Below are 20,892 nucleotides of genomic sequence, written 5' to 3'. Positions count from 1 at the left end.
TAACTCTGAAGCAGTTTCTAACAAGTGATAGTGTAAAATTGCAGACCTCAAGACAACTTACTTGGGTGGTGTCAAATGCTCTAATCATCTCCCTTGCTACTGTGGTTTTCAGCAAACTGATTTACAAGTTGAAGTGACATATAATTTCATACTTTTCAATGAGTTACCAGAGGTAATAACAAACCAATTCATGTTGTAGTACATGTAATAATTTAAATTTAAAATAAATTTGAAGCTAGTTCACATTAAACTGCACCAAAAGAAATTACAACATAAAGTTCTGTCAAGATAATTCAGCGTTCCTTCTTCACTTCAGTGTTGGTAACGCAATCAGATTCAAAGGACAGTTCAGAAAATCCTCTTTGCAGAGTCAACTTTAGTATTCTTAAATTTACTTCTCATGCAGACGGTGTGGAATTCTTGTAATTTTAAAGCAATTTTCTATATTTGCAGTGGAATAGTATCCATAAATCACTTGTTTGTGCTTTGTTCTTGTACAGATCTGGAACATGAAGCAGGATGCATGTGTGCATGACTTACAGGCCCACAATAAGGAGATTTACACCATAAAATGGAGCCCTACTGGTCCAGGCACCAATAACCCAAACTCCTACATCATGTTAGCCAGGTAACATTACTGATTTCCTAAACAATACATACAGTATACCGTATCTGTAATTAAAAATTCAAAAATTTGTTCAGCAACTTCTGTGAAAGTCCACAGGAATATGTTGTTTCGAATTATCTACACTTATTACAACCTCAAGGCACAGAGAGATTGTAGTTTTAAGCTGCGCAGAGAAATTGCATTTTGTTACCTTGGTTTGTAAGAGGCAACCTTCAGACTGAGCTATTCAGTCAGCTTACAAAAAGGCTGATGGATTTGTATAGTTTCAACATAAGTGAAGCTGTTGTTTGTGAAACAGTATGGAATATGTCATTTCCACCACACTGAGAAGGGCCCACCATCCAGGGTTAAGTAAGCAGTTTTAAAGTAGTATCAAATTTCATGAAAATGATAATAAATCCACAGATAGGTAAGAGGGGCTCAAAAGGCATATAGAACTAGGTGGAGATGGGAAGGAGGAAATGTTGAGACCAAGACTGCTAGGTGTTAGGTGGAAACAAGGAAGGAAGAAGAATAGGCAGATGGATCTGGGTAGAGAAGCAAAGGAGGTGACTAGAAGCTCAGCTTCGTAAATGACAGGTGGAACCAAATAAAGGAGGGATGATTGTCAGATAGAACCATATGGGGAAGGGAATAGGAAAGGTGAACCAAAGCAGAATAAACCCAGATGGATTGGCATATGTGTGGTGGCCAGATGGAAACAGGTGGAAAAGGATAATGGTGCTTGATAATGGAGGGGAGGCACTGTGGAGAAAGGTGGGAGAGGGAAGGTAACATGAGGAGTATGGGTTACTTGAAATAGAAAATTCAGTGTTCATACCATTGGGCTGTAGGCTACTGAACCAGAATATGAGGTGTTGTTCTCCCAATTTGTGTTTGACTTCATCGTGGCAATGGAGAAGGCTGAGGTCAGACAGGTCAGTATAGGAAGAGGAATTGAAATGACATGCAATCAGAAGCTTAACATGGCTGTGCTGGCAAAGTGCAGATGCTGTGCTAAATGGTCTCACCAATGTTGAGAAGATCATACTGCAAGTGCTGAACGCAAGAGACTAGGTTGGAAGAGATTCCTGTGGATCTCTGTCTCACCTTGAAGGGCTATCTAGATCCCTTGAAAGTGATAGGGAAAGTGGAGAAAGGGCAACTGTTACAGCTCCTATAGGTAAAGTGTCAAGGAACAGGGATGGGTGGGTGGATAGGGAAGGATGGGTGAAGAAGGATGAGCAGACTAGAGATACCAAGTGAAAAGTCCCTGCAGAAGGGAGAAAAGAAAAGGTGTAACTGATGTACAGTAAATGATGGTGAGGTTCTGATGGAGCTTGCAGATATAGCAAAGGATGATGTGCTGAATACAGAGGACCAAGGGAACTCTTCTGGGAAAGGGGCTAGTGAAAGCAGGCATGTAGGAAATAGAGGAATTCTGAATGAGGCTTCCCCTCTGCCACAGTTTATGTACTTCCTTTAAACCCAGGACATTTATAATCCTACCTGACCACAAAAGAAAATTGATGATTATATCCAACTACCATGCCAATTGATCATTAAACTAAATCAAAAGTGTTAGAATGAAATATTATCTTACAACAAAGACAACAATTTAAAAAAGAAAAAATCAGCACAGCCACAAATGGAAAGAAATGAAGTCCATTTTTAATGATTTATTAGTGATCCCTGCCCAATAAGGATTAGTTTGAGGGGTCATTTCATGAAGAATGTTAATTCAGGTTGGTTGTGAGCCTATGTCCAAGATTAAATGGAACAACCAATCCACTGATTTCTATTGTCAATTTCTTATTATTTGTTAATAATCTGCCTAAATTTTGCTTCACTTACTGATTCTTCATCTAAATATTAACTGAAATCTCATTTTTCAGGCATTGATTTTGGGTCTTTTTTGAGAGCCACACCCTTTTTATTCAGTGGGTCTCGCTATATTTGTGAGAATTTGTGATTTGCGATCATATTGGCTAAACTTAGCCTTAATCTCATGAGACATCTGTATTTTTGAGTTCATTAAGCAGACATCAGATTTGGGTTAAATGGGTTATTTTTTTCTCTCCAGAAAATAACTCTTCAAGAAATAAATGCTTTTGGAGAAACACAGTCAAAGTGATTAAATGTCACTTATTTTCATAATGATAACTTGATGGCTTGGATCTCTCCATAGTAACTGGAGAATTTGGATTCCGATTAAACATATAACTCTTCGTTTTCAGTGCTTCATTTGATTCTACTGTTCGTTTATGGGATGTGGAAAGAGGAGTTTGCCTTCACACCTTAACCATGCACCAGGAGCCTGTCTATAGTGTAGCCTTCAGTCCTGATGGCAAATATCTAGCCAGTGGGTCTTTTGACAAATGTGTCCACATATGGAACACTCAGGTAAGATGAACAGTACAACTAGCATGGTTGACTACTGTCAGATTTGGAAAAATTCATAAGTTGTTACTGAATAACAATGATACTTTATTTAATGAAACCATTTATTGGTCATGTCAGTGCTAAAACTTGTTCGTTGCTGGTATGAACAGCCTGTCTGTTAAATATTAATTAAAAAATCAAATAAGCCTATTTGACGGGGGAAAGAATCTTCACACCCTAACCATGCAGCAGGAACCTGTCAACGGTGTCCCAATGGCAAAGATCTAGCATTAAACGCTTCCTAACAGTTATGTACTGCTGCCACAAAACGACAACATTCACAACGTACTGCATGTCAGTGATAATAAACCCGATTATCATCTTGGCCTCTTCCATAATCCCGTGTCTTGGTGCCATACTGCTTTTGCTTCAACCCCTCAAATACGAGAAGTCTGAGACAAATTTTTAATGTAACACTTGTAGAACATCTAAATATTTTAGCAAACAAAACACAGCAATTATTTTAAAAAGTGCAAACAGAAATACTGCTGTGTATTGAAATGAATGTCCTTCTTTCCATAGACAGGAGCATTAGTGCACAGCTATCGAGGGACTGGAGGAATCTTTGAAGTCTGTTGGAATGCGTCAGGGGACAAAGTGGGAGCAAGTGCATCAGATGGTTCTGTAAGTGTCTGTTTTGCTCAACATTAGTTCTGCTTTTCTTTGTTCTTTCTGACTATGTGCTCTTTAGAAAGCAGCAAATGTAAAATAATGTTCCTGAATTTTTAAAACAAAGAATAACACTGTAGAAAGTGATTCTATGTCCAAACACACTGCTCTGTGTTGCCTATCTTTTGATGTTCAGATCTTTAGTTTCTTATTGCAGCTTTCAAAAATGCTTTATTTCAGAAGAATTATTAACAGTAAATATTGAAAGTTTTTGTTCTTTATTTCCTAGGTATGTGTACTTGATCTACGGAAATAGCAGAATAGAAGGAAAACAGGATGTAAGACTAGACCAGCAGTGAATGTGTGGGTGGCAAGCACGCTCCTTCACAATGTGCCAGCTTCAGATCTGCAAGAACCTGACTTTTAAAATGAAATGGTTAAAACCAGCTCTCCCTGTCCATTTAATTTTGATTTTCTTTTGTTGCCTTTCCAAAAAAAAAAAGATTTTATTGTCTACACGTTCCCTCCAGATTCCACATGGAAACTTAGTTACATGCTGGTTTTTTCACCAGTTGAACTCTTCACCTTTGGAATGTGATGCAAGAAAATCATGTCAGTCAGTGTTTTGAGGTTTTTAACAGGACAGATAATGGCAATTTATGTTCATGACTGAGAGCATCGTGCCAAACTGCAGGTGCTGTGACGTACCAGTTAAAAAAACAACAAAAAATGGGGGTGGGGAGAGGGGGGGGGAAACATTTTTAAAAAATCAAGAACGGAAATGATATAGATTTCCCTTCCTTCATACACTTTCCTCATTCTGGTTTGGACACTACAATGCTGCTGAAAAGGAAGAATGACATTGTGTGCAGTCACAGCAGAATAATCTGCAATTTTGTAATAGCAACACTTTATATTTTCTGGATTTTTGTTTTGTTTAAAAATGTTTTAGGGATGCTGGAGTATTACGTAGGTTCCTAAAAGAAGCTTTTACCAGGGTTGGATGTGAATGATTTTGTTTCTAGAAGCTGCAGGGAGGAATCTATGGGGTTTTAAAACTTAAGCTTTTCTGAACTGCTGATAGACTCGCTTACATTACTGTGCTTCAGGTCGTGATCTATTGAAAAGGCACTTCTTCAGAGAACTGCATATAAAAAGTGCTTTACATTTGAGAAGGTGAACTCATCACCAGCTTCATACAGGGAAAGAAGACTCACGGGAAGATCCCCAGTGTATTTTTGAAAAAATAAAGCAAAAGAAATATTTGTAATTTTTACCTTTAATCACACATTAGACCTTAAAAGCCAGAACGGCAAACCATAAACCTAGCAGACACTTTGTTTTAAAGAAATGCGAGAAATGAGACATCTTAACACTGTACAAGAGCTTAAATTCTTTAATCTCATGCCATGCTTTAGGTCCTTTTTTAAAAAAAAGTATTGCTAACAAAAGCTATTTAGAGTCAGGTGAGGTGCACTTTGTCTAATGTAAGGGTCTGCTTTGTTTTGTTCTCTGGGTTTTTTGAATATGTTCTTGTCACACGCAGAGTTCATTTGTCCAAAATCTGTGTTCTGGCTTTCGTTGCTTTTATTGTCTGTGTCAGACTGTCGGCCAGACTTTGTTCCTTCTCCTTGCAGCCTCTCAGGAGTTTAGGTCAGAGGAGATCATGTGACCTTTTATGTTTCTTCTAATCCAGAATGTGTGATGTAGCTCATGTGCTCATTAAAGAAAACAAATCATCAAATCATATTCAATGTCTTGAATAAATTGCTATATTTTGATATTAGAAAATATGATTCTGTGATTTTTATTTTTCCTACTTTAAAATTATTAGGAGTTTACTTCACATGTATATTCCTGGTCATAATGTTACTGACATATCGTCATTGAAAACCACCATTATTAACATACAAGTTCTTGCAGCATGAATGTAACAACAGTACCGAGCTTTCTTATAGCTCAAACCTCGGCATGCAACGATACAAACCACACCAGCCCAGCTGTTTTTAGCTGTGTTAGAATTTTGTTTCTAGAGTAATGAAGGTGGAATTCTACACCAGATTATAATCTAGTGACTGCTCCTGGAAAGTGTACATAAGCCAACAATGGTTAAACCGACTTTTAGACTTGACTGGGATGCTCCTTATCAGTCATTTGTCTAGATTGCTTCTAGACACAGTAGCGAAGGATGGTTGACACTCGTATCCAGCCAGTCGGTGCCTTCAGGATAGACAGAAAACTTGAATGGTAATCTTAGGCATTTTTAATTTACAGATGAAAGTACTAGTATGTGTACTCTACATATTCTGAAATTTTTAGGTACCAAAGTATACGAAGCAATTTAGTTATGATACACAATGACTACTGCATACAAGTAGCATATTTTATATTGTAACACAATGAAGGAACTGGATATATTTTTACTTGCACAATTTTATCATTTACCATACTTGAAAATGTACATTAACTGCCCACTTTGCACCAACATTTTGTTCTTGTATGCAAATTAATTTTTCAATGCACTTAAAAGTATTTTGTTTGCATTAGGAGACTTGGATTAGTAATTGTGTTTTCATTCACATCATTCATGGATATCTTATACTTCAGCTGGTGTGTAAAGATGCTTGCTCGTACATTCTGGCAGGTTTTCACTTCCATCAGCTCTGAGCATGCCTCATGTCCAGTGCCACCAGTCATATGTTTGCACTTATTTGAAGATATCCTTATTGCATTTTTAAGCATTACATACAGTACAGTATACAGTACATGAACACTATTTGTTGGAGGAACTCAGCATCAATGGAGAAAAATAAACAGCTGAAACCTTTATTCCCCTCCATAGATGCTGCCTGACTTGTTGAGATCTTTTTCAGTATTTTATGTGTGTTGTGAAGACTTCCAGTACCTGCAGAATCTCTTATGTTTAGAAACACCACTTGATCCTTTGTTTTGGCTTATGAACATCAAATCAGTGGCGACCAGTGAGAATCCTAGTCCATTAGCATCACCTAGCAAGACATCATAGATGGGCTACCCTTGACTTTTCATCCATTAATTTTTATGAACAAAAGATCACAGGCAGCGCATACACAATTTCAGGGTTATGGTTATTGGTGAAATGTGGCTCTCTGATATTAGAAAATCAGGATTCAATTACTTATTTGAGTGTACTGTGCAATTATGAAATACTACAACGCAGATACAAAGGATTCTCATTCTCTATCTCTACCTCTCTGTGTATGTACGAGGGGTGATTGATAAGTTTGTGGCCTAAGGTAGAAGGAGTCAATTTCAGAAAACCTAGCACATTTATTTTTCCTACATTTACACACTTAGTCCAGTGGTTGTGGAGCATACGGATCCCTTCTTTGTAGAAGTCGGCGTCTTGGACCTCCAGAAGTAGTCCACAACATGGGATGATTGATAAGTTTGTGGCCTAAAGTAGAAGGAGATGTTATTGACTTCAAATTTTCTGCATTTTCACTCAGAGTTGAACTGCATGTGCATGTAACAAGAGCTGTATAACTCATCTCCTTCTACCTTAGGCCACAAACTTAGGCCATATATATATATATAGAGAGAGAGAGAGAGTAAACTTTCAAGTAAGTTTCTATTTGCTATAAGTCACAAAAGTCACTAGCTTGAAAACAGTGGCTACTAATTGGCAATGGTATAGAGAAATTCCAAAGATGATATTGAGGCTTCTACTCAAGTATAGGTGCAAACAATGAAATAAAAGCATCACTCTTGTGTGCTGCCCCTAAGCATGTTGCAGGTCAAACTGTTGGAACCATGTAGAAGGAAGATCCTGTACAATGCAGCAATAACTAACAATGAAAATGTTCAAAATGTTACAGAATAGGATAGCATAAATGATACCAAATTTATAGTAAAATAAATTAAAACATTACTAAATGCCTAATTGCTTTATTCTATATCTGAATACAAGTAGAATTATTTTTCCAAGATGTTGCATGTATTTGTTAATGTGCATCAACAGTACTAATTCCCACTTCTGCAATATTAAGTGGCACTGTTGTAAAATCTCAAAATTAAACTTAATGTGAATTTTAAGTAAATGTGTTATGGATTATACTGAAATAGTGTCATCTCAATGGAATTGTATATAGTTAGTTATCAAAGTACCATATTTGCTGAAAGTTTGTTGTGAACCATTTATGCTAATCTGATGTTACAGTTATTTGCAAACTTTATCACACATGGTGTCATAATAATTTTTGTTATACATCATGCAGAATTAATTGCCTTTGGGAGTCACCCAAGATTCTCTTTCAGTATTTCTACTAATCATTTCCTTTCACCTTATACATGAAGCAGAACAGTTCTATTATTTGTGCAAAAATAATCAAGTATTATTTTGTTAGATTCTTGATAGAATCTTATTGTATATGGTAATTTGCTTCAGAGCTTTTTATCCCAAGTAATGGACATGGAACGCATCATCAAATAATATTACAAAACCTTGCAGGTTAAACAAGCAGAGTACTGAACCATGTGTCAGAGTGATTCAATTTAAGATGTTTACTAATGCTCATAAATGTGTCTATATTCATGTTACAGCCATGAACCAGTCTCATAATTAAAATACAAACTTCAAAAGGATTATTTTTTTCCAATCATATTGTATTTGGAGTAGAATGGATCATTTAATCAAAATTAATCTCTTCTAAAATTGCCATTATATTTCACATTTATATTATTTATTGTATATTATTTGCCTTTCAAATTATTATGCCAGGAGGTGAAATTATTCAATTAAAGACTTAAACATAATAAGATTTTATTTTGTAATGGATAGGTAGAATGTATTCATAAGTATGTAACATTCATTGTTAGTTTTACCTTTTTCTTTGAGGATATGACATTATACTACCTGAACCAAGTCAACATTACTACAAACATTATTTATTCCTCTCCATTTTTTTCTACTTTTTTTCTATCTAACAAACATTTTGTGCAGAGTACATGTTGATTTAGCAATAACTAGTAAACAATGGAATTCAGCTCCATATCAATTCAGCAACAAATAGCTATGTCGTTTTTTTTTCTTCCATCCCCCCCAACCCGATTATAAGTTTGTATTAAATTTACTCACCTCACCAACATTACGTCCTTTCGGTGTTTTCCAATGATTGACCATCGGCGTCGTTACTATTGATGTCGTGTTGTTCTCTTGGCATGTTGATTTCAAATGTACTGGTCTCAGAACCTAGCAAAATGAATGAGGAAAGTGCCTTTATAGTGCCATTAAAAGTGTTTTTGGCTTTCCACATTGTTTTGGTTGATTAATTGTATTTAAGTGGCATTGTAAAATATGGTATGATCTCTACGTTTAGTTTTCAACTGTGCCTAGTAGCCATCTGTTTTAAATGAATTCAATTAATATCCCTGTTCATACTCTGCATAATTCATTGTAAGTTAAATACCTGGTGCTTTAATAATAGATAACCTATCTTAAAATACCTGGTGCTTTATCTGCTGAGATTGCATAAAATAAAGGTGGCAAGAGTTGCTTAGATTCATATAACTGAAGTAGTATCATTTAATCACTTAATATCTTTTCAGTAGCCAGTGGTCCAATAGATAGTAAACTTGGACCAAACTGTAGGTTAAAATCTTGGAGTTGAGTCATTCATTTCTTTGCATTTAAATATGTTTTCACATTTCTGAGCGTTATTTGGACATATTGTTTTCCTGTTAGCTGTGAGTTATTATGATAGGGTTGGTCTAATCCAGATTAAAATGCCACCCATTAAACACTCATAAATAAGCTACAGAAAAATGAAGGGAAAATGGAATATGCCTTTTCTTGATTGATTATGCTTGTTTAGTTATTGAACTATATGTAGTTCAGAGGAGCTCAAAGAACTGCAAGACTTTGATTCAAACATACAATGCAAAGAGAGTGAAATGAAACAAAGGCAGAAGTGCTGGAAGAACTCAGCCAGTCAAGCAGCATTTGTGCAAGGAGAAGCCAATCAATGTTTTGGGTCAACAGCCCTCAAATGATAGGATTTTGATAGATTTGCTGACTAAAAACTGGTTGAATTCTATCTATATTTCTGTTTTATTTCAGATTCCAGCACCTGCCATTTTAATTTTCCATCCAAACTGAAACACCATATCTCTGTGCTGCAAGTCCTATATTTGACTCCACTACCTACTTTATTTCCAATGCCTGTTCTAGATGATATCCTTGAATATCTTCTCAATCTGATTTGTTCTTTAGAGCTGTCATTGACTCAATTTTAGCGACTCCATTTCCTAGTAACACTTTTTATTTTTCTAAAACTAACGTTGCATTCCTCCACCTCAACCCCACATTACAAATTCAATGTTGAGGGAGAAAATCCTCTATCAATTACCGTTCAAAACCATCAATAAATTTGAGCTCACAGGTTGCAACTCTCTTTGTTAATCACTTACTCTGAGGGATTCAATTAAAAGTTCAAAGAGGCCATGACAGTAGTTGTAGTCTGATAATTCTTCCCAATTTACTACAAAGCATTTATTTGAATAGCAGATTGTAAGTTTGTCTTGTATATCTGTCTATTGTAATTATCAAAGGTGTAGCAGGTAAAGTAAGGACTTAACTCCAAAATTTAATTTTTGCAAGTTGGAAGTACTTAAACAAGATAATAAGATTGTTGCTGTTTAGGTGAGTTTGTTCTGTTCAATCCTTGAGAAAGTGGGAAGAAAATACCACAATCTTACTTAAGTTGCTTGTTTGCAGAATTTTCAAACAATTTCCTGAAATTCCACAAATGAAAGTGTTAATTTTTGTTCAAAAAATTGACAACAGTTTGGGAAATCTATAGCCAGCTATTGCTTCTTTTATTTGGGTTTATGGATTCCCCATGGAAATGCTGTACCTATATTGTAACTTTCTTTCACATTCAGAATTTAAAAGGGTGAACACCCAAATGTCCAATTAATATATCGGTCTAAGAATCTAGCAAAAAGAATAAGGAGAGTTTAAGTACTTTTGGGTTTCTATATACTGCTGTTTAAGCATACTTAAGTAACAATGTAAAATATAATGTTAGTGTTTAACTGTAGCTTACAGCTGTGAAATTAACTGATACTCATGTTCCTACTCCACATAGTTCACTATATGCTATGTATATGGTGCTTTAATAATAGATAAATAACACTTTTCCTGCTATATATCAAAATATCTTGGGTTGCAATTGATTATGTTAGACATTTTCCAGATCAGTTATAAATTTGACAAGATCAATATAACAACATTTTCACAGGCCATCATTTTTAAGTTTCTGATAGGCCATAGAGCAGTCAAAATATCATGTGTTTTGTGGCAAATTTAATATTTAATTCTAATAGAATACTAGTAATTTACACATTGCATCAATATATACCGTAGCTATATGTTTAAATTGTTTTTATAATTTTACTGGTAATTTTTTAACAATAGTTGCAGTTATCTTCAATAAATTTCCAAGAAGCAACGCGACTGGAACAGGTTTAACAGTCGTGAGTGGGTGTGGGGGAAAGCAAAGGTTAAACACTTATGTTTTTAAGTACATTAATTATTTTGCTAATGTGATTAACTCTTAAAATAAAATAAATATATTAATTTAGTTTCATGTCAATTCCTTATATTAACCGAGATTAATCGATAGCCATGTGTTTAGTAGTACACAAAAGGTAATACATCGTTAATTGGAACCATTAGAATCATAGACACATACAGTACCGAAGCAGATCCTTCAGCCCATCTGGTCCAAGACAATCAAGATTCCCATCTAAGCTAGTTCAATTTGCTTACTTAGCTTATTAGTACACCAGCTTCCCTGTAAGGCATTAACAACAAATTTTGAAACACGTTATCTTCAATAATTATCTAATTCTGTCATTCAGTATAACTGACGGTGGCCTAGGAATCGCAAGATATACACCAGACTACTGTTTATTGATAACAAACAGCTCAGCGTTCAACACCATCATTCCCTCAGTATTAATAGCCAAGCTTCAAAACCTAGTCTTCTATATCTCCCTCGGCAACTGGATCCTTGTCTTCTTTAATTGGGAGACCACACCATGTGGATAGATAATGTCATCACCTCTCATTGATAATGAACACAGTTGCACTTCAAGAATGTGTGTTTTGCACACTGGTCCACATTCGTGACTGGCTAAGCACAGCTCAAACACCATTGATACATTTGCCAATGACACTATATCATTGGTGATGAGGAGGCTTACAAGAGCAAGAGAACAGCTAGTTGAGTCACAACAACAAATTCACAAAATCAAGGAACTGATTGTAGATTTTAAGAAGGTAAGTTGGAAGAACACACACCCATTCTCATTAAGAAGTCAGTGGTAGAAATAGTGAGCAGCTTTAAGTTCCTGAATGGCATCATCTTGGAAGATCTATCCTGGGCCCAACACATTAATGCAGATACAAAGAAAGTGCACCAGCTGCTCCGCTTCATTAGGGTTTTGAGAACATTTGGTATGTCAACAAAAACTTATAAATTTCTACAGATGTAATGTGCAGAGCATTCTGAATGGTTGCACCATTGTATGGTATGGAGCCTCCAGTGTGCAGGATCATGAAAGGCTGTGGAGTGTTATAGACTCAGCCAGCTCTATCATAGGCACAATCCTCTCCACCATTTAGGATGTCTTCAAGCGGCAGTGCCTCAAGAAGGAGGCATCTATCAATAGCAACCCTCACCATCTGGGACATGCCCTCTTCTTGTTACTACTGTCAGGAAGGAAGTACAGGGGCTTGAAGACCCACACCCAATATTCTAAGCTTCAACAACTTCTTCCTCTCCGGCATCAGATCCCTGAATTGTTCAAGAACTCAAGAACACCACCTTGTTATTCCTTTTTTTAATATAATTTATTATGTAACTTATAGATTTTTATGTCTTTGCTCTGTTGCAGAACAACAAATTTCACTTCATACATCATTGATAATGAATCTGAATCCAGTTCTGATTTTGAAGAGCTTCCTGATGTTAGGGAGGATAGTTTATAAGTTTCTTATCATCTTAATTACAATTTGCATCAAAATGTAAGAATGGATGGTTCAAAATTCAACTGCAAGATATCTGTTAGCAGATGGGAATTAGTAATAACAGTATTTTAAATCTAACGAAAGTATTTTAAAGTAATGATGAGGTCACTTCCTGAATTTTTACATGGTATTTTTGATATGCTGCTTAATTAAGCAATAAAAATGAAATACACGATTTCATAATTCCACTTCTTTAATTAAAGTTGCTTAATTCAACAGACCTCCATAAATTATAAAACAGCCTTAAACTTAAGGATTATGGAGGATAGGTCTGTTCAAAGTACATTTTATTAAAGTGTGCATACTTTATACAACCTTAAAATTCATCTCCTAACAGGCAGCCACAAAACAAAGAACCCCAATAGAAACCATTAAAGAAGAAGAAGAAAAAGAAAACAGTTAACTGAGTAAGTTCTTGTTCTCTCCTCAGATTATTGACAACAAAACAGTCACTGCCTGGCAAACACCTCCAGAATGTCACAGATCTCTGGGTTTATTGGTAACCTATTGAGCAGAACCTTTGGGGAAGCCTTGGGTATGATTCATCTCAGAAGCTGGGCCTAAGGAATATTCCTTTGGCAATGATTACTTCTAATTTGCCATTTATGAGTGCTAATTAGTGTTGGAAGTATTTAGAACATAAAACACTACAGCATAGTATGGGCTTTTTGGTCCACGATGTTGTGCCGACTATATAAACCCATGCCATGATCAATCTAACCCACACAGCCCATAACCCTCTATTTTCCTTTCTTCCTATCTAAAATATCTCTTAATGTATCTGCCTATACCACCACACCCAGCAGTGCATTCCAGTCGCTTGCCAATCCTTGTGTAGAATAAAAATTCTGCCTCTAATATCTCCCTAACGTTCCTCCAATCACCTTAAACAAAATATTTATTGTGTTTCTTTGAGATTCCACTGTTGGTTACTGTAATAGATGTATTAATCTATTAAAACACAAGGGAAAAATGCACACACAGACATTGAGCATTTGCCAATTGATTTTACTAGGTTGATATGTTTAGGGTTTCATGAAGACTGATTAGTTTTGAATAGTGTTGAAAATATGAATATGTTAATTCATTTATCAATATATTTCTTTGCATCCAGTCTTTGGTACAAAAATAATTGTTTTATAAAACTTATTGAGAAAAATGACAATTTTGCAAATCCATAGTTTTTAATTTTCTCTTCAAGGGAATTTTCTCCGACAACCAGCTGAATAGTTATTACCTCTTTGTATGTTTAGGATATGGTGGTCTTCTGGTAAATACAGTATTTATTACAAAAACAGAATATAATGAAGTTACAATTTTGTTGTGCACTATTATGTCCCTGAAATCAACTATAGTGTGATCATTCTAGATAGCTTGTCAAAATCAGAGATTTATTGGAAATTCTGAAAGGCCTCTAAATGAACCATAATAAATAATAACAATTTGCAAGTTTAACAAGTCATGGCCAGTTCATTAGATGCAGAATAAGAGGCAGACATGCAATGAAGCATTGTTGAACACAATGAGAAATACTTAATCTCGTTTTAAATATGTATCTATGAACACAAAAAAATATTGTAGGAAATAGTGGCATATCATTTTTTTTATTAACCAGCTTTGTAACTGAGATGCAGCAAATTTTGGAAAATAAGCGTTTGTAGTAATTCCAGCAAAAACAGCTGTCAATACTGTCAGTGATTCAGCAATAATGATGTAATTTTGGTCTTTGATGGAGCTTTGGGTACTATTTAATGAGCTTCTTATGTCTGACAGTCCCTCAACCTCAAGGATGACTTCAGTTCTGAGGAATTGATACGGTTAAAGTGAGAACCATCGACTCTTACATTAACTCAGTGCTGAAGTAAATCCAATCATTTGAAGCTATGTTTTAGTATCCCCTAAATGTGAAATTTGTCAATACACCGCTGTAGGTAACTGTCAAATAGAGTCAGAGATACACAACATGGAAACAGGGCCTTTGGGCCAACCCATCCATGACAACCAAGATGCCTACCTGAGTGTGTCCCATTTTCCTGCATTTGGCCCTTATTCCTATAACTCTTCTATATTGATGCCCCTGTCTCAATGTCTTTTAAGCATTGTAATTGTACCCACTTCCACCACTTTTTTTGAGCAGCTTGATCCATTTGCTTATTTGCACTTCCTTCACTTGTGCCATCCAGTTTTAGGCTCCCCTACCCTGCGACAATTGCTGTGACCAGTCAACCTAGCCAAGCTCCTAATCATTTAACCTATCAGTGCTTTTAAAACTTTTTGTGAATCTTTACTGCACCTCTACCAGCTTAAGGACATCCTACATATAGATAGGTGACCGTAACCACACACAATACTCCAAGTGTGGTCTTACCTATGTCTTGAATGGCTGTAACATGAAATCCCAACTTGTACACTCAATACCCTGACTAACGAGGGAAAGCATGCCAATGTTTTCTTTACCTGCTTTTCCACCTTTGAAAAAAGATGTACTTGTACCCCTAGGTGGCTCTGTTCTATGCCACTCTCCAGACGGACCCCTGCCATTTATTGTGTAAGTCCTGTGTATCCAGAGAGCTGTGCCTGTCATGTGACAGCACTGTCCTCACCTGGTCGGAGGTCACACCACCTGCCAGTCAACACCTCGCCCCTCCCAACTAATCAATGCACACTTAACCATTGGCCACCTTAATTGGATTAACCCATTTAGCAGCAAGCTGTTGGCCCCCAGTGAATCATCTGGGCTGAAAGCTCCAGCCCCCTGACTTATAAAGGGTGCTACATGTGCTTGGCTGGCTCTCTTTTGCCATCCTCGAGGGACCACCCTGATTCACTCCAGGCTGAAGACTGCAGAACAGCGCTGGAGGCACGTAGTAAGGTGTGCATTGAACAGGGTTGTGGGAGCGTTTATTGTTGTCCCTTTAGCAAAGAGCCGTGCTTGCCCGTAGCCAAGGGGGGCAGGTATTGTAGTTACTTTTCCCTTGCTTGTATGTGTGCCTGTACTCTGTCTCCACACCATTTTCCCATGTATTGTACTGCCAACCCGACTTTTCCCATGCTCCTCTATTCTAAGCGCGTTTGTGCGAATACTGTAGCTGCTTGTGTTGTTCCCAAGTTTTTTCTCCCCTTGTAAATAAACTCCTTATTATTAAAACTGTGTGTCCAGAGCCCTTGCCTTTGAGACCCAAAGAATCTTTCTCATTTCCATCACAACATCCTGTCCTGGTTTAACTTCCCAAAGTGTAATACTTCATACTTGTCCGAGTTAAATACCATCTGCCTTTCCCAGACCCACTTTCCCAGTTGATTTACTTCCTGGTGTAACCATTGCTAATTCTCTTGACTGTCCAGTTTTGGAGCTATCCACAAACTTACTAACTGTGCTAACTGCATTCTTTGTGAAACAAGCTTACCATGTGAGATCTCATCAAAAGTCTTGCTCAAGTCCATGTAAACAACTTGCCCTTATCAATCCTTTCGGTCACTTCTTTAGAAAAATAATCGATCAATTGTGTGAGATATGATTGTCCTAGTCACAAAGCTATGCCAACTACCCCAAATTAATCCCTGCCTTTCCAAAGGCAGATTGATCGTCTCTCTCAAAAATCCCTCTAGTATCTTTCCCACCACTGTGTTTAGGCTCATTGGTCTATCTCTTCCTTAGCTTCAGACAGTGTCCTAATGAGAGCTGAGGGGTTTATTTATCTTTATGTGCTTCTCTACCTCCGCTTCTGTAAACTGGATATGTTTCAAGACTTCACTATTCCTTGAATTTCCTAACTTCAAGATGTCCCTGTGGCAAACAGACAAGAAATAACATAAGATGGACCCTTGACCTCACAATCTACCTCATTTTAATCTTGCACCTTATTTCTTACCGGCACTGCACTTTCTCTGTAGCTGATACACCTTGTTCGACCTCAATACACAATGTAATGAACTGATCTATATTAACAGATATGCAGAACAAGTTTTTCACTATATCTCAGTACATATGATAATAATAAATTTAATCCAACTCACCCAGCTACATTCCCTCCCTTGTTTCTATGGAATTTTGACCCGATATTGGGCTAATCTGGAATCCATTCAGGCAGAGTTCAACTGGAGATCAAGGATATGTGCTTGAGACAATCCTCTAAACAATCAGATTGTAAAAGCATCCAAATAATGAACTAGAAAGTATAATTTATAATAAGTAATTAGTGTATCATGTTCAGAAATGAAACTATGAGGGAAAGAAAAATGGAATTGAAATATCTGACACATATGGCACACAAGCTTTCACTTCAGCCTAACTCGTCCATGATGACATGCACCTCCCTGTGCTAAATCCATTTGCCCAAGTTTAGCCCATATCCCTCTAAACCAGGCATCCCCAACCTTTACAATGCTATAGACTCCCACCATTAACCAAGAGGTCTGTAGACCCCAGATTGGGAACCCCTGCTCTAAACCTTTCCCATCCATAAGCCTGTCCAAACATGGTAGTTGTTCTTACTTCCTCTGGCAGATTGTTCCATGCAACCACCACCCCCTCTGTGAAAAGGTAGCTCTTGGGGCTGCCTTTAAATCTTTCCTGTCACAGGCCCTCTAATTGTAAATTCTACAACCCTGGGTATAAGCTATCATGATTTTATAACCTTGTATAAAGTCATCCCTCACTCTCCGTCACTCCAGGGAAAACTGTCCCAGACTATCATTATTATTTAGCCCATGTAACAAGAATTGTAAAGAGTTATAAATCTCCATCAATAACTGACAGTGGAAGGTTAGACATTTCTGACTTGCAATGGTTATATTTAATGCCAGAAAAGTAGTTTGACAGTAGTTATAATAATGCTGTTATTTAAGAATGGACAAGCACAAACTAATTCTGATTGTTTAGTGAGTGCTGATTATGTATATTCTGAAATCCAGGCACATCCATGTACTTAATGGATTTAAAGTGAAGCTTCTAAAAGAGCAGAACAAATCAGATAAGTTATGATTTTCATATTTGATATACAGTACTGTCCAATTTATAGCAGCAAGTGTTGCCTTTTACTGTAAGTTACTTTGAAAATATTTTATAGTTGAATATTATTGAATGTCTTTTCCGCAGTTACTTCACTTAAAGAATTTCACATTATTTAATAAAATTTTATCTTTCTTTTGATCAAGTCCTGTCTGCTTAGATGAAAAAGATAAGCAGAAAAGTTCAAAGCTCTAAGTAAATTTTAGAGTGGTGTCTCTCTTTCGAATGTTTTACTGAGGTTCTGTGTTTATGGATTGAACTATGGACTTTCTCAATCTAATGGTTTTTATTTTCTGTGTTTTTGCCCACTCTTGTTTTTTTTGTGCAAGGGGGAGGAAGGGTGTTTGGGGGTTGACGTTTTTGTTGCATTTTGTTAGGTTTTTTTGTGTGGGGGAGGGGGCTTTGGGGGTTGATGATCCTGTTGCCAATCTTTTTTATTTCAGGGCGTGGGCTTGCTGTTTCTCTTTCATGGTTTTATTTCATGGCTATCTGGAGAAGACAAATCTCAGAGTTGTGTACTGCACACATGCTTTGATAATAAATGAACTTTTGAACCATTTTTTAAACATATATGTCACCATATACAATCCTGCATAGGTATACTCATCAAATCTATTGAATAGTATTAATAACAAAATCAATGAAAGATCAACTGGAGTGCAGAAGACAACAAACTGTGCAAATGTAAATATAAATAAATAATTAGAACATGAAATAACATGATAAAGAGTCCTTAAAGTGAGATCATTGGTTGTTAGATCTCCACAGATGAGCAAGTGAGTGTAATTGACCCCTTTGTTCAAGAGCCTGATGGTTACATGGTAACAACTTTTTGTGAATCTGGTAGTGTGAGTCCTGGGGCTCTTGTACCTTCTACCTGAGAAAAGAGCATGGTTTTTACTGCTGAGGATGAACCATGTTGGCAAGGATCTCTGATAATGGATGCTGCTTTCCTACAACAGCATTTCATGTAGATGTATTCAATGTACTCATGACGTACAGGGCCAAATTCACTACATTTTGTAGTATTTTCCATTCAAACGCACTGGTGTTGCCATACCAGGCAGTGATGCAGCCAGTTGATACACTCTGTACGACACTTTTCTAGAAGTTTGTCAAAGTTTTAGAAGTCATGCTGAATCTCTGCAGATCTCGAAGGAATTAGAGGCACTGCCATGCTTTCTTCAAAATTGCACTTAGGTGCTGGGTCCAGGACAGGTCCTCTGAAATAGAAATACCCAGATATTTAAAGTTACTAACCCTCTCCAACTCTGATCCTCAGATGAGGCCTGGCTCATGGACCTCTGGTTTCCCTCTCCTGCAGTTCTTTGGTCTTGCTGGCGTTGTGAGAGGTTGTTGTTATGACACCATTCACCCAAAATTTCTATCTCCCTCCTGTATGCTGATTAATCACCATCTTTGATTTGGCCACATTGGTAGTTTCATCAGCAAACTTGAATATCGTATTGGAGCTGTGCTTAGCAACACAATCATTGGTGTAAAGCGAGTAGAGCAGGGAGCCAAGCACACAGCCTTGTGGTGCATCTGTGCTGACGAAGATCATGCAGGACATGTTGTTGCCAATCTGAACTGTCTGGGGTCTACAAGTGAGGAAATCCAGAATCCAGTTGCACAAGGAGGTACTGAGGTCAAGGTCTTGGAGTTTACTGATTAGTTTTGAGAAGATGATGATATTAAATGCTGAGCTGTAATTGATAAAGAGCATTCTGATGTTCAGATGTTCCAGGGTTGTGTGAAGAGCCAATAAGATGGCATCTGCTGTGGACCTGTTGCTCCGGTAGGCAAATCGGAAGAGATCCAAGTCACCTTTCACGCAGTGGCTGATATGTTTCATCACCAGCCTCTCAAAACACTTCATCATTATGGATGTAAGTGCAACTGGGCGATAGTCATGGAGGCAGGTTACCACACTCTTCTTGGGCACCGATATGATTGAAGCCTGCTTGAAGCAGGTGAGTACCACATACTGCTGAAGTGAGATGTTAAAGATCTCAGTGAGCCCACCAGCCAGTTGGTCAGCCCAGGTCATTAATACATGGCCAGGTATCCCGTCTGGTTTGGATGCTCTCCCTGATTCACCCTCCTGAAGGCAGCTGGCACTTCAGCTTCCAATACTGAGATTAAGGGATCGTTGGGAGATTTGAGGGTTTGTGATGGTTCCTCCATGTTCTGACGGTCAAAGCAAGTACAGACAACATTGAGCTGATCTGGAACTGAAGCCCTGCTATCTCTCATGTCGCTTGATTCAACTTTGCAGGAGAAGATAGCATTCAAATACTACCATAGCTGTGATTCTAGTTTGGGCTGAAGTCACCATTTTGCCCATGAGATGGCTTTCTGGAGAACATACCTGTAGTCTCCTTAACCTCCAGTTCTGAATGCCTCTGATGTGGCCCTCAGCAAATTTCGGATCTCATGGTTCATCCAGGGCTTTTGATTGGGGAAGACTCTGAATGATTTAGTGGGGACACACTCATCTACAGCTGCTTTAATAAAGTCCGCTGAACCATGGTGTATTCATTCAGATCTCCAGATGAGTGCTTGAACATGGCCCAGTCCACTGACTCCAAGCAATCCTGTAATCGTTCCTCTGCTTCTCGTGACCACATCTTGCTTTTCCTAATCTCTGGAGCCACTGTCTGTAGGCAGGTTTAAGGGTGGGAATTCCAGAGCCTAGGGTCTCTTAAGATGCATTTGCCTGAGGTGAGCCATTGAATTTGGAGATAATCATGAGGCCAGAATTGGAGAGGTGCAAACACTTTAGACAATTATGGAAATGCAAAAGATTACAGTGAAGAGAGAACCATGAGCTGGTTGACAAACATTCAAGGGACTGTTTAAAAATCTGCTGATGGAAAACTGAAATAACAAAGAGGAAATACTGGAAGTATTAAAAAAGTCATTCTGCATCTGTGGAAAGAAAAACAGAGATAATATTTTAGGTTAATGAGCATTTCTGACCAGATTCTGATGAAAGGCAAATACTTATAGCATTCCCTGTTAGATGTGTTAGTAGACTTGCTGCAAGTTAGAAGAGTGGGGCTCTGAATGACTACATAGTTTAGAAAGGAGTGCATTGGTGCAGCCAGGTCTAGCATTATCATTAGTTACACATGACAGATTCAGCTG

At 37.4% G+C, this 20,892-nt stretch overlaps 2 protein-coding genes across 5 annotated transcripts in view; one reads left to right on the top strand and one right to left on the bottom strand.

Moving 5' to 3' along the window:
* LOC140726949 (F-box-like/WD repeat-containing protein TBL1X) overlaps window positions 1-5,449 on the top strand; it is a 367,315-nt gene extending 361,866 nt beyond the window's left edge. For all 3 annotated transcript variants that reach the window (XM_073043994.1, XM_073043995.1, XM_073043996.1), the window contains 4 exons: window positions 501-628; window positions 2,845-3,010; window positions 3,572-3,673; window positions 3,948-5,449. In XM_073043994.1, the coding sequence (XP_072900095.1) occupies window positions 501-628; window positions 2,845-3,010; window positions 3,572-3,673; window positions 3,948-3,974 (423 nt within the window). In that variant the 3' untranslated portion in view covers window positions 3,975-5,449. The remainder of the gene's footprint in view (window positions 1-500; window positions 629-2,844; window positions 3,011-3,571; window positions 3,674-3,947) is intronic.
* Window positions 5,450-5,594: 145 nt separating this feature from the next.
* The window catches only part of gpr143 (G protein-coupled receptor 143), an 84,456-nt gene continuing 69,158 nt past the window's right edge, over window positions 5,595-20,892 (bottom strand). Inside the window, exons 9-10 of one of the 2 annotated variants that reach the window (XM_073043998.1) lie at window positions 8,775-8,888; window positions 5,595-7,094 (exon numbers count right to left, since the gene is read on the bottom strand). In XM_073043998.1, the coding sequence (XP_072900099.1) occupies window positions 8,785-8,888 (104 nt within the window). In that variant the 3' untranslated portion in view covers window positions 5,595-7,094; window positions 8,775-8,784. The remainder of the gene's footprint in view (window positions 7,095-8,774; window positions 8,889-20,892) is intronic. The other variant, XM_073043997.1, reaches the window with a different exon arrangement.

The sequence above is a fragment of the Hemitrygon akajei genome, chromosome 4 (assembly GCF_048418815.1).
Source record: "Hemitrygon akajei chromosome 4, sHemAka1.3, whole genome shotgun sequence".
NCBI classification, from domain to species: domain Eukaryota; kingdom Metazoa; phylum Chordata; class Chondrichthyes; order Myliobatiformes; family Dasyatidae; genus Hemitrygon; species Hemitrygon akajei.
Note: the sequence above shows the minus strand (reverse complement) of the source record. Positions and strands in the feature narration are given on the sequence as shown.